We start from the raw sequence: 14,612 nt of genomic DNA, 5'->3' as shown, positions 1-14,612 counted from the left end.
ATTTATTATCTAGGAATAGTGCTGAAGAGTTGTTGTTTGTGTTGGTGCGACGGAATGTTAAGGCGAATTCCACGATATTCTAACGCTGCAATAGTTTTTTAAATAACCAACAGCGTACTCGAGAAGTTAGCAGTATCCGCAAAGGTACTGATGAATAAGTTTACAATTTCATGAGACACATCAGAATTTACTTTACAACTGTGTTCCGTACTTCGACTCAAACCCGGACTATGTTTTCACGGACGCTGCTTGTACTGAACGAGCTATCGATGACGGAAGGAATTCCAGAGTTCACACCTTTATTTCTGACACACACACACACACACACACACACATACACACACACACACACACACACACACACACACACACACACACACAGAATAAAGGCAAGTCTGGCGATCCACATCCAACTAGGTTTCTTTCAGAGTATGCTGCCACAATTGCCCCATACTTGACAATCATATACAGTCGCTTGCTCGACGAAAGATCCGTACCAAAACATTGGAAAGTTGCAGATGTCACAGCAGTACTCAAGGAAGGAAACAGGCGTAATCCGGTTAGCCGGCCGGAGTGGCCGTGCGGTTCTAGGCGCTACAGTCTCGAACCGAGCGACTGCTACGGTCACAGGTTCGAATCCTACCTCCGGCATGGATGTGTGTGATGTCCTTAGGTTAGTTAGGTTTAATTAGCTCCAAGTTCTAGGCGACTGATGACCTCAGAAGTTAAGTTGCATAGTGCTCAGAGCCATTTGAACCATAATCTGGTTAATCGCAGTTTCATATCACTAACGTCGATTGGCAGTAGGGTTTTAGAACAATTACTGTGTTTGAATATTACGAATTATCTCGAAGGTAACGGTCTACTGACACATAGTCAGCACGAATTCACAAAATACCACTCTTGTGAAACACAACTAGCTCTTTATTCGGACTAAGTAATGAGTACTACTGACAGAGGATCTCACGTACTGCCTGCACTACGCTTGTTCCTCTGCTAGAGTACTGCTGTGCCGTTTGGGATCCTTACTAGGACGCAGGAAACCGAGGACGTCCAAACAGGGCAGCTCATTTTTTACTGTCACGAAATAGAGGAGAGAGTGTCACGAATACATTAAGCGACTTGGGTTGGCAATCATTAAAATAAAGGCCTTTGTCATTGAGGCGAGATCTTTTCACCAAGTGCCAGTCATAAACTTTCTCTTTTGAATGTGAAAACATTTTGCTGACTCCCACCTACAGATGGAGGAACGACTATCGCGATAAAATAACAGAAATCGGAGCCTTCACGAAAAGTTTTAGGTGTTCATTTTTCCCAAGGACTTTTCGAGATGGGAACGGTAGAGGAACAAATGGCTCAAATGACTCTGAGCACTATGCGACTTAACTTCTGAGGTCATCAGTCGCCTAGAACTTAGAACTAATTAAACCTAACAAACCTAAGGACATCACACACATCCATGCCCGAGGCAGGATTCGAACCTGCGACCGTAGCGGTCGCTCGGCTCCAGACTGCAGCGCCTAGAACCGCACGGCCACAACGGCCGGCGGTAGATGAACAGTCTGAAGTTAGTTCGAAGAATCCTGCGCCAGGCACTTAATTTTGAATTGTATAGTACTTATGTAGATGTAAACGTTAATTAAATAAACCTCACAGCAACTCTCCTACACGCGATGGACATCGATTAAGTTTTAATTATCACCTCTAATAAAGGAAATTACGTAATTTTGTTTTTATTTGTAGTTAAGTATCTTCAACCTGGTACACACGAAATCGCCGTCCCACAGAACCGTCGCACGCTAATAGATAAGAGGAAACAAAACCAACTTGGCGTGCTGCATTATCGAGCGGCAGTTCATTTCAACTTTTGAACGGGAACAGCGGTGCGATAATCCCTGCTGAACTGGTGGAAGTGTGCGGTAACAAAGCAGCGTCATATGACACCGAATACTGATAAATGTCGAATGGTATTGTCGATTGGGAAACTTCGAGGAGTTCGTTCAGTCGTCTGTCGGAAAGGATGCTATTGCCCGGCACACAGCGTCTCCCTCCTTGCAGATAAGTGAGAGTTGTGTATTTCTCGCATGTAGACGAGTGTAATGGATGCGCGTATAGCGTAATGTTACGTTTGTGTTGGATGTTGTTGGTGATGATGACGACGACGACGAACAAAAGTAGATGGTGAAATCTGGTACTGTAATACACCCTACTACTTACGAATAGCATGAAGGAGGTGGCCGAGCTTAACCTCCCCATCCGACGGATGGATCACTATAAACAGTCTCTCTTGCCCTCACTTCATGAGACTTTGGAGCTAAGACTGGTGATCAGAAACTTCACACGTCACCACCTCTCCTTCCCTCACCGGCCAAATACTGACAGTAAAAACATCTATCAGCAGGATGCGAACAAGCTTACCACCGAATTGAGGAGAACCGCACAGGCGTGCGTTAGAGACCTCGGTTAGGAAGCAGGATAAAAAATGTGTAACTGTCATTGAATTTTTGTATCAGTATTTCAAACACACGTGATTCTAGTTCATTCAAGGTATAGTCCGTATTTATTGATAAGATCGGTTATTTGTCAGGAAGTGAGTCAGAGACAGCTGCAACCTCGTAAGAAGTGCGCTACGGCTCATGAAACAGCGTGTCACGTGACTGGAATGATGTCGGAAGTGTAAGAAGCCGTCAGTGAGATAGTTAAACGCTGGCTAGGCAAGAAGCACTGTGTTATTGCATTCGATAGGAAACACGTCATACATGCTTCGTAGTTATTTCAAATATACGTCCCCCTGACTTCGTTCCTTTTTATCCTATTTTCTACAAAACTGTCAATTATTTTCCTTTGCTTTAATAATATGAATGACTGAAATTATATTTAATTAAGATGAACTTAGTCACGAAATCCCAAAACACGATATTAAAGTGCTAAGCTGTAACTCACAGTCAATTACGACCCATAAACGTTATGGACTCATACCACGGGCATAAGTAATTGACTCTAGTAGTTTCAGCGAACATTATACATGGTGGTCATAAACAGTCTGAAAAGCTTATAAAGGTGTTGCAGGGCAAGTTGTACTGTGAAATAACGGCAGGGAAAAAAGTCGAAACGTTGTGCCGTTTTCCATTTCATTACCACTGCGACGTTGCGAGCGCACATTTAAGCAATTGCAAGCAGTAAAATGAGGAAATGCACAGACAGCTGTGGGCCGGTGAGCTACTTCTTGTTGAAATGCTCATTCCGAATTAAAATGTGCCTCTTTCGGAAGTGAGAAATTTAAGCTACGTCAGCAGAAGCTACATTTGTTCTTATTGAGGAAATCAAACTAAGAACACGTTTGGCGACACCGCCTCTGGAAAGCTGCTTGAAATTGCTCGCACAATGACCTGATTGTCTAATTCCAGTGCTAATTAAATCGGAAATGGCATAAGTATCGATTTCTTTCTTAACAACTACCTATCCTGCAACACCCTCACAAGCTTTTCACACTATTTCTGATCACCCTGGATATAACTACAATAAATTATAGAGGAAATCGAACATGAGAAATGAAATTGCAGAAAGCAGCTTAGACAGGAAGAAATATTTCAAAATTAACGAGATGTTTCATAACGCCAGCCACTTTCGAACTGTTTTCCCATTTGTATGCCAATGATTAGAATTATTGTATAGATTGTATATTGTATAGATTCTCACTCGCGTTTAGTACACGCTGCCAAGTCTGAGGTGTGCAATGCTTTGCACTTTCATGATTAAATGTGTGATAAATGCAGATAGTTGTTTACATAAAGTTCATAATTTCGTCACCACCACCGACACGTGCCAAACAAGTGTTACACATGCGAGAGCAGTAGAAAGGCCAGCTGCACAACGCTGCTGTTATGCGGCTTGCATAACCGGCCAGAGCGAGTTGTGCTTAGAGTGGCGCGTACCTTGCGTTACACAGAGAAGACCCACCAGCACTTGAATGTTCAACATCAAGCTGAAACAGTATCTAGAAGCCTACTGGATACGTCTCGATGAGTCATTCAACGCTGCACACTCTCTGTCTAGTTCATCCACATACCTATGCGCATTATCATAATCTGTCGCAGAGACTGCACAAATGGACCATACGAAAACTGTAAGTACAGGGCTATTACAAATGATTGAAGCGATTTCATAAATTCACTGTAGCTCCATTCATTGACATATGGTCACGACACACTACAGATACGTAGAAAAACTCATAAAGTTTTGTTCGGCTAAAGTCGCACTTCAGGTTTCTGCTGCCAGAGCGCTCGAAAGTGCAGTGAGACAAAATGGCGACAGGAGCCGAGAAAGCGTATGTCGTGCTTGAAATGCACTCACATCAGTCAGTCATAACAGTGCAAAGACACTTCAGGACGAAGTTCAACAAAGATCCACCAACTGCTAACTCCATTCGGCGATGGTATGCGCAGTTTATATCTTCTGGATGCCTCTGTAAGGGGAAATCAACGGGTCGGACTGCAGTGAGCGAAGAAACGGTCGAACGCGTGCGGGCAAGTTTCAAGCGTAGCCCGCAGAAGTCGACGAATAAAGCAAGAAGGGAAATAAACGTACCACAGCCGACGGTTTGGAAAATCTTACGGAAAAGGCTAAAGCAGAAGCCTTACCGTTTACAATTGCTACAAGCCCTGACACCCGATGACCAAGTCAAACGCTTTGAATTTTCGGCGCGGTTGCAACAGCTCATGGAAGAGGATGCGTTCAGTGCGAAACTTGTTTTCAGTGATGAAGCAACATTTTTTATTAATGGTGAAATGAACAGACACAATGTGCGAATCTGGGCGGTAGAGAATCCTCACGCATTCGTGCAGGAAATTCGCAATTCACCAAAAGTTAATGTGTTTTGTGCAATCTCACGGTTTAAAGTTTACGGCCCCTTTTTCTTCTGCGAAAAAAACGTTACAGGACACGTGTATCTGGACATGCTGGAAAATTGGCTCAAGCCACAACTGGAGACCGACAGCGCCGACTTAATCTTTCAACAGGATGGTGCTCCACCGCACTTCCATAATGATGTTCGGCATTTCTTAAACAGGAGATCGGAAAACCGATGGATCGGTCGTGGTGGAGATCGTGATCAGCAATTCATCTCATGGCCTCCACGCTCTCCCGACTTAACCCCATGCGATTTCTTTCTGTGGGGTTATGTGAAAGATTCAGTGTTTAAACCTCCTCTACCAAGAAACGTGCCAGAACTGCGAGCTCGCATCAACGATGCTTTCGAACTCATTGATGGGGACATGCTGCGCCGAGTGTGGGAAGAACTTGATTATCGGCTTGATGTCTGCCGAATCACTAAAGGGGCACATATCGAACATTTGTGAATGCCTAAAAAAACTTTTTGAGTTTTTGTATGTGTGTGCAAAGCATTGTGAAAATATCTCAAATAATAAAGTTATTGCAGAGCTGTGAAATCGCTTCAATCATTTGTAATAACCCTGTATAAGTTCATCGAAATTTCGCCCCTGACTACCTGTAAAAATCGATAACTAACTAAAACTTGCGCGTTTTTTTATATATTGCAGTCAACAAAACAAAGCAGAACTTCACACATCGAAAGTATTACGTAAAAATGGCATAGTACAAAGAAAAATCATGTATAAAAATGGGAATCATTTCCCGAAACGCGTCGTGTAAAATATGAACAATGGAAACTCGTGACTGGTAGCATTAATGTTATTTATAACCAAACCAATCGTTTTCACAGTCGCAGGCTTTCAGAAAACCATTTACAATGGATAAAATCACTATCAGAGTATTTAATTTTTAGATTTTGGAATGTTGCAAACTACTTACTTGGGCGCAATGACTATTTTTCTACGTGTTTCCTTTCTCGTACAACTCATTCATAAACAAAAGTGTTTTATTTTTTCAAGGCGATGCCCCGCAGGTGGTAGAAATTGAAAGAGAATCTGTTTCTCTTGTTGGTGAAACATTTAGCCTACTCGCTACCAAATTCAGTGGAAAGGATCATGATAAAATTAATATAAAATTATTGAAGCAAGCTATATAATATTTAGTGACGCCATAGTAACAGTAATCAATCTCGTATTGGCTGATGACCGTTTCGATCGAAACTCGTAGAGAAAAATGTTCACCATTAGCCCTTGGTGGAACGTAAATGTGACTTAGCAGCTGTTTCATCTGTATAAGAACTAAAACGTATGTCTACAAAACAACCAATGAAAATGCGTAGTCGATAAAATCAAAACGTGTCTGGTGTAATACTGTTAAATTGCAACGCGTATAAGGAAGAAAAAGGAAACTACTAACTGTTGTATAACCACTTACGCGGAATATGGCCATACAAACGAAAATAATAATTTTCGAAATTTCTGAGCATAATAGTAAGTAAAGATACTGCTGACAAATGTTCAAAAACTTGCGCTAAACGGACAGCGAATAGAGGAGGTGGGAACGGAAAAGAATGCAGGCTGGTCTGATCTAAAAAAATGGTTCAAATGACTCTGAGCACTATGGGACTTAACATCTGAGGTCATCAGTCCCCTAGAACTTAGAACTACTTAAACCTAACTAACCTAAGGACATCACACACATCCATGCCCGAGGCAGAAATCGAACCTGCGACCGTAGCGGTCGCGCGGTTCCAGACTGTAGCGCCTAGAACCGCTCGGCCACTGCGGTCGGCCTGGTCTGATCTTTTCCTAAGAAGGGAAACTGGTGTTTTGTTTCTTCTGGTAGTTTATCGTACAAGCTCTGTTTCGACGCGCGGTTTGTGCAACGACTCGCTGCAATGTGAAAGATACCGCCAAAGAGGATCGGCACTACGAGTATTAGCATTAAGATTGATTCACACAGGGCGCCAACGGAACAGAAGAGAGCAGAACGGTATCGCCAAATGGAGACGCAAGCCAGTACCGAACCGAAGGTTATGAGATACCAACGGAGATACAAAAAGTCAGAATAACGATTAAGGAACTAGGACTGATAGAGTTCATTAATGGCGAAAGAAAATTTTGGAACGAATGTTCATGACAAAGATTGTATGGAAAATACTGCTGAAAAGGGTAATAATAGCAATAATGACATCAAAACATTTCAAAACGAAGACATTAATTTACCCAAGAAAATATGTACATACACTATTTGATCAGTAGTATACAGACACCCCTATGTACACTGAGGTGACAAAAGTCCTGGAAAATCTCTTAATAATCGTGTCGTACCTCCTTTTTCCCGAGGTACTACAGCAACTCGACATGCCATGGACTCATGTCGTTGGAAGTACCCTGAAGAAACTGTGAAACTAAACTCCGTCCGAACAGGCCTTGAAGGCCAAACAGTACCGACCGACCGCCGTATCAATCTCAGTCCACAGGCGTCATTAGGTGTGGATATGGAGGGACATGTGGTCGGCACACCATTCTCCCGGCAGTAGCCAGTTTTCGTGACTGAAGCCGCTCTCCCCACCAAGTAGATTCTCAATTGGCTTCATAAGGGCTGAGTGCACCCCGCTTGCCAACAGCGCTCGCCATAACAGACGGTCACCCATCCACGCGTTAGCCAAGCGCGATAGCGCTTAACATCGGTGATCTGACTGGAATTGGTGTTACCATTGCAGCAAGACCGTTGGATGCTGCCTCTATATCCGCCCATAACTGCGAAAGTGTTGCTGGTGCAGACTTTTTTTTCGCGAATTGACTCCTCGGTTATGTGCCGTAAATGTTCGATGGGATTCATGTCGGGCAATCTGGATGGTCAAATCATTCGCTTGAATTGTCCAGAATGTTCTTCCAACCAATCGCGGACGGTTTTGGCCCAGTGGCATAGTACATTCTCATTCATAAAAAAATTCATTTTTGTTTGGTCTCCAAGTAGCCGAAATAACTATTTACAGTCAATGACAGGTACAGTTGGACCAAAGAGCTCAAGCCATTCCATTATGGAGCCACCACAAGCTTGCACAGCGCCGTATTGACAATGTGGGTCCGTGGTTTCGTGCCGTCTGCGCCACATTCGAACCCAGCAATCAGGTCTTACCAACTGAAACCGGGACTCATCTGACCAGGCCAAAGTTTTCCGAGCAAGTTTTTCCAGAGGGTATCGTCACGAGCTCAGGAGAGACGGTGTAAGCGATGTCGTGCTGTTAGCCAAGGCACTCGCGTCGGTCATCTGTTGCCATACCCCATTAACGCCAAATTTCGCCACGCTGTCTCAATAGATGCATTCGTCGTACGTCCCACACTGATTTCTACAGTTATTTCACGCAGTGTTGCTTTTCTGTTAGCACTAACAACTCTACGCAAACACCGCTGCTGTTGGACATTAAGTGAAAGCCGTCGACCACTGCGTTGTCCGTGGTCAGAGGTGATGCCTGAAATTTGGAATTCTCTGCACACTGTTGACACTGTGGATTTCTGAGTACTGAATTCCCTAACGAAGTCCGAAACTGAAAGCCCCAACCACTATTCCGTGTCCAAAGTATGTTAGTTGCCCTCGTGCGGCCATTATCACGTCGGAAACATAATCACATGGATCACCGGAGAACAAATGACAGCTCCACCAGTTCACTGGCCATTAGTATATGTGCTTATTGCTATCCTATGACTCTTGTCACCCCATTGTAGTACAGAATTGATCACTACCTGATACTCGTGGCAGACCGGTCATTATAATAGGCGGTGAGCATTTTATTGTGAGTAGCGGAGCACTAACAACAGAATAGGTCGATCAGGAGAGCCCAGCAGCTTCGGACGAGGGCTAGTCATTGGATGTCACCTGAGTAATATCAGGGACATGTCAACCCTTCTAACGCTGTTTAAGTCAACTGTTGCTGACGTTTTGGTGAAGCTGAAACGCGGAAGAACAACCATAGCTAAATCAAGACCAGATAGACCTCGTGTACTGACGAACAGGAAGCATCGAGCATTGAAGGGGATGGCTGTAAAAAAAATCGCACGAAATCAGAGGAAAAAAATCACTCGTGAGATTCCAAGTGCTACCTGGAGTCCAGCTAACACAATGACTGTGCATAGTGAGTTAAAAAGAATGGCGTACAGCCATACATCAGCTCCTCATAAGCCACACATATCTGTAACCAATGCCAAGTGACGCTCGAGGTGGTGTAAAGTGCGCCATCGCTGGACAGTGGGTAAATGAAGACGAGTAATTTGATCATTCCATATCCTGTGGCAAACTGATGGAAGGGTTTGGGTTTGGCGAATACCTAGAGAATATTACCTTTCATCACGTGTAGTGCGAACAGTGAAGTATGTAGGAGGCCGTGTTATGGTATGGTCGGTGTTTCGTGGTTGGGGTGCGGGCCCCTTACTGCGCTTAAGAAACGCTAAATACTGATGTATCTGAACACATTTTACAACATTGCCTGCTGTGTGCAGTAGATGTACAGATCGGAGACATGATCGTTTCAGCTTGGCATTGCACCCTGACATAAATCAACATCCGTGTGGACAATAACGTTACTGAAATTGATTAGCCTCCACAGAGCCCCGACCTGAACGCAATGGGACACCTTTAGGATAAGTTAGAACGCCGTCTTCGCTGTGGACTCCATCGTCCAACATCAATATCTTCTCTGCTTTCGGCTTTTGAGTAATAATAGATTTACATACTTCCACTGATATTCAAACATCTCATTGAAAGTGTCCCTAGCAGAGTTCAAGCCGTAATAAGGTGAAGAGTGGATAGAGCCCCTATTCCTGTCCACTAATAATTGTCCGGATACTTTTGATCAGGTAAAGTACCTACAAAAAATGTTTCAAATGGCTCTAAGCACTATGGAACTTAACATCTGAGGTCATCAGTCCCCTAGACTTAGAACTACATAAACCTAACCTAGGGACATCACACATCCATGCCCGAGGCAGGATTCGAACCTGTGACTGTAGCAGCAGCGCGGTTCCGGACTGAAGAGCGTAGAACTGTTCCGCCACAGCGACCGGCATAGTACCTACAAACTTTTGAAGTAATACTTACAAAGGAATACGCAGTGCGTTTCTTTACCTTATGCACAGTGATTTGTAAGAATCAAATGGCGCATAAAACTATTTTTTCTTCTTCCGTATAACTTACTTTTTCACTGTCAAAATTTTGTTTTTGTTGAATATCGTTCCGTGAGCTTATGTTTTTATTTATGCAGGGTGAAAGCTATTTATTTATCGACGTGTTGCAACAGCTAAATCATTTAAACTTCTTGGCAGATAAAAACTGTGTGCCGGACCGAGACTCGAACTCGGGACCTTTACCTTTCGCGGGCAAGTGCTCTACCATCTGAGCTACCCAAGTACGACTCACACCCCGTCCTCTCAGCTTTATTTCCGCCAGTACCTTGTCTCCTACTTTCCAAACTTCACAGAAGCTCTCCTGCGAGCACTTGCCCGCGAAAGGCAAAGGTTCCGAGTTCGAGTCTCGGTCCGGCACACAGTTTTAATCTGCCAGGAAGTTTCATATCAGCGCACACTCCGCTGCAGCTAAATCATTTCTCACCTCCAGATATTTATCATTTGTTAATCGTTCTGTAGTTACGTTCCGTGAGGTCTGGCGTGAGTCGACGTTTACGAAGGAACTCTTTGCTGCATCGTATTAAAACACGACTCTTCTGCGCACTTTAACTGTATCGTTACGCGTGACAAGCATCACTGCAGCCGACCAGCTGCAAACCGTTTCCTACCGAAGAATCCTTTCGCTGCATCGAGAGGCAAAAACAGGCGGTCGGTGCTCCTGCGCAAACTCGCGGGGAAACTGCATGCGGAAATGTTCTGCGCAGCGGGAGGAACGAATCCGGGCGCGTGTCGACTCAAACTGGTTCTGCTTTACAAGTGACCTACACTAATTCGAACGTATCTGGTACGCACTTGAATTTCCAACCTCGTTTCCTTTAACCCCGTTCAAAAGACTGCTTCGGTCTTGCAGAAGGCCCACGCGAAATATCCTCAGAGAGAAAAGACGCCTGCGAAGATGGGCACTAAATTGCTGTGTTCTCCGAAAAAAATTTAATATCGCAGAAGAACGGAAGGTATGCTTTCAGGAGACGGAAGCGCGTGCAGAGAGGTACGCAGTGGAATGCTGCCTCTTTGTGTCATGGTGCCTTCACGGAGCTAATTAAGCCTGTCAATCCACTACAATATTTCGTATAGATACGGGAAAAAAATTTCACAGAGAAAAAAATCTAATTTATTTACTTCAAATAACAATGTAACTGCGTCTAGTTTTCGAAGTGATAATCTCTTCAAATGTTAAAGTCATCAGATCCGTTACAACATCACGAGTATCTAATGAGTAGTATAATACATCATTCCCAAATCACAAACTGGAGAGAAGATACAGACAGATCTGTATCAATCACCGTACATTCAAATATCATTGCAAGTGTTACACATAATGTACAAGTATGGAAGCATATATTTATCATAATCCGTCAACGTTCTACTCAGAAATAGTTGAATAACAACTTAAAAGAAGCAACATCTTAATGCCTTTGGTGTTGTAAATAACAATAACTTTCTGTCGTCTGTTGTAGCTGAATTTTCGTTTCGCAGTAGCCATAGTAGTCTTGGAAAAATTGAGATAGTGAAATGAGTGGACAGCTCAATAACAAAGTCCTTCAGTAACCACACCAGAAGATGTCGAAAACTTAAGCGTCTTTAGCTTCGAAATTCACAAATGACAAGCTAGCCAAGAGTAAAATCCAGAGGAGAAGACTGGAACACGATGGTCTAAATAGGGAACGGAAGGCCACAGAATGAGAATGAAAGAAATATGTGCACAAAAGAAGGCACATGCGCACTACTGAGTACTTTGCGTAGTCCTAATGGACTTATCGGTGAATAATAACTAAAAATTCTTGCAGAGTGTTTTCAATAGTGTTTTTACTTCTCCAGTGTACGAGCTGAAGTCACAGCTAAAGTTGTTACGCTTGGACCTTCTACATATATTTTTTCTGTAATTCTTTGGCATTCCACCACAATTTCACAAGTTTCTATTAAGAACGCAATATAGCTCCAACAGATACGGCGTTCCTTGCGCCATGGCTTTGCAGTGAAAGTCCTCGAACAGGGCTACTGAAAAGATAACACATAGGGTTTACTATTAAGTTTTCCACAGATTTCCATTATCTTCTTCACCTACATATTTCACCTAGCATTCTTAAATGCTCTATAGACAAAAATTAGTTTTATTGGCAATAAATATTTACTTTTGAGATATGTAGTGTTTCAGCTTACCTCAACAAATACAATATTTACAAGTACAGAACTATGATTTATCATTTATTTCTCCTATGCTTTAAGTTGTTTCCTTTATAGCCACTACTGGAATCAAACTTATTTGATAAGTTTCCAGTCAACAGTGATAACCTTGTAATATTCTGTTAAGAAAGAAGAGAAAAGTTATCCCTATCTGCAAGATAAAGGACGTTGGAGTAGCGACCGAGGAAAAATATCTGCCAATATTAACAGTGTAATATCCTAATACTCTGTTAACCTATTCATGTCCAATAGTCCAGCGATCATTGGCGCAATTAATACTTTTGCCCTAGCCGCGCAAGTGAGAGTGTTATTAGAAACAGATCAAAAACTTCGTTCCCATAACAATAATCTGTCAAAGTAAGACTACAATCACGGAAGCAATTGCATTTGTCGGAATAACAAAGAAAACAAACTAAATCAAGGATGACAAATGTGTCACCGTAGTCTTTCAAAAATTTTGGCTACAAATAATATGCCAGCGATCAAAACATTGTAAAACATTGTCCATCGTCATTAATACTTCATAGCTGAGAAAATCTGTCTTCAGTTAAGGATTTGACATAGTTTGAATCAAGAAGATTAACTGAAAAAAAAAGAAAAAATCCATTTCCTATTGTCAATAATAAGTCCATTCGCCGAACCCCAAAGGAGACGTTTTATTACAGTGACAATGCGTATCCACTAAATTGTTAGTTAACAAAAATAAAATCATAGTATTACACACCACATCTTCCACAATGGCTGAGCAAAATGTGTCTCTCCTAGAGAAACTATTTACATTTTTAGGAGCAGTTACAGATGTATTAATGAAGTGTGGACAAACATGTGTACGAATTATACTACCTGATTAGAAAAAAAAAACTTTTTGTTGTAACAAGACACTGTAAAGCTTAAGCTACAGTGTTCGGTAAAAATGTAACACTTTCTCATTAAACAATGCCAGCTGTGGTATATCTATTATAACACAAATTTATTATGCACTATCAACCATCGCTCTGTCTGGCAGAAATACGTAGGATTATTTTGTAACTTGTCTGTCCCTAAGTTGAGGGCAGCAAATAAATAAAGGAACAAATAAATAAATGCGGTAAAAGAAGACAATGAGAAGCGATTTTTTCGAAACGGCAGCAGCTTGCATTCTTCACTAGCAATGTCAGAGAAAAATGTTCATTCAATCTGTGATATGAATCAACGTTGATGCTCAAATTATGTCCCTGATGCTATGTCTATGGTGTCAAACAGTGAAAAGCCATATATTACACTATTACAGGAAAATAAGAAAATAGTGTTTCACAAGACAGAAGTATGGTCATGGGTAACGCAAAACAAAACTGTTACTTGGCTCCGGTTACTATGCATACTTCATTGTGTAATTTACTAAATGAAATGATAGGCACATTGTCAGAGGTACAACAATGTTGTTTGTTACTGCTGCAGATGTGTAGTGCAAGAACTGGTAAGACATACATTGGAGAGTAAGAGCAGGAAGCAAAGAGAGAGGTAGTAAGAGTTGTCAGCTACGTGAGGAGTTGTTGGCTTTCGCGTACTCACCTGCGCGTGCGGAGCGAGCGCTGAGCGGCCGGGGAGCGGAGCTGCTGTGCGCCGTCAGCTGTCGGCGGCCCGCTGACAACTGCCGCGCGCCTTGCCGCAGAGCCTCCGCGGCGGCCGCGGTTGCAGCGGCTGCCGTGCGCTGCCGGCGGCGCTCGCGTCGCTGACCCAGTTCGCGGTCTCTGGCGCATCGATTGCGCGGCGCGGGGTGCTGTGGAGGCGAGGTCCGTGGCCAGCGCCAGAGCCAGCTCAGCTGGCCGGCGCTATTGATCCTGACCTTTCGTTCCACACAGCCGGCTCCGGCTCTCGGGCCGTTTCCTTGGTGCAGCGCCTGGAGACGGGAAGGGAGCTGCACTCGAGGCTGCGCGCACGCGTTGGATCGGCCCCCGCACCACGCAGAGTGGCATCGCAGACACGTGGGAAGCACGTGACACGTTCACTCTCTTTTCCTGTTCTCATCCTCTGGCCTTTCTACGACTCTTTAACCCGGAAGTGACAGCAGTCTTTCACGGCCAGAGACATTAAGCAAAATTTTTAAAAACTGTGCTGACATAAGGCGCTCAAACATTTCTTGCCAAAACACGTCCAAAATCATTCACCTGCTTTCCTCTGTTTGGAACTACATCTTCTTCATCTTCTATTCCTTGTCATCGGCGCAGGGTCGGCGTGTTACTAGCGGTTGTGGCAGGTTAGTGCCTCACCCTGTTACCCCCTAGTAGGATACATGTCTACCTCAATTGCCTGCGTGTAGTGTGATTCATGAGAAAGTGAGTGAAAGTTTTTCGAACTGTTCGCGTATCGTAT

The 14,612-nt window shown here is 43.3% G+C and overlaps 1 protein-coding gene across 1 annotated transcript in view; it reads right to left on the bottom strand.

The window, feature by feature from the left end:
• The window catches only part of LOC126455986 (uncharacterized), a 182,352-nt gene extending 168,085 nt beyond the window's left edge, over positions 1-14,267 (bottom strand). Inside the window, exons 1-2 of the mRNA XM_050091743.1 lie at positions 14,100-14,267; positions 13,812-14,019 (exon numbers count right to left, since the gene is read on the bottom strand). Of these exons, the coding sequence (XP_049947700.1) occupies positions 13,812-14,019; positions 14,100-14,267 (376 nt within the window). The remainder of the gene's footprint in view (positions 1-13,811; positions 14,020-14,099) is intronic.
• Positions 14,268-14,612: the final 345 nt, after the last annotated feature.

Source organism: Schistocerca serialis, chromosome 2, assembly GCF_023864345.2.
Source record: "Schistocerca serialis cubense isolate TAMUIC-IGC-003099 chromosome 2, iqSchSeri2.2, whole genome shotgun sequence".
NCBI lineage: Eukaryota > Metazoa > Arthropoda > Insecta > Orthoptera > Acrididae > Schistocerca > Schistocerca serialis.
Note: the sequence above shows the minus strand (reverse complement) of the source record. Positions and strands in the feature narration are given on the sequence as shown.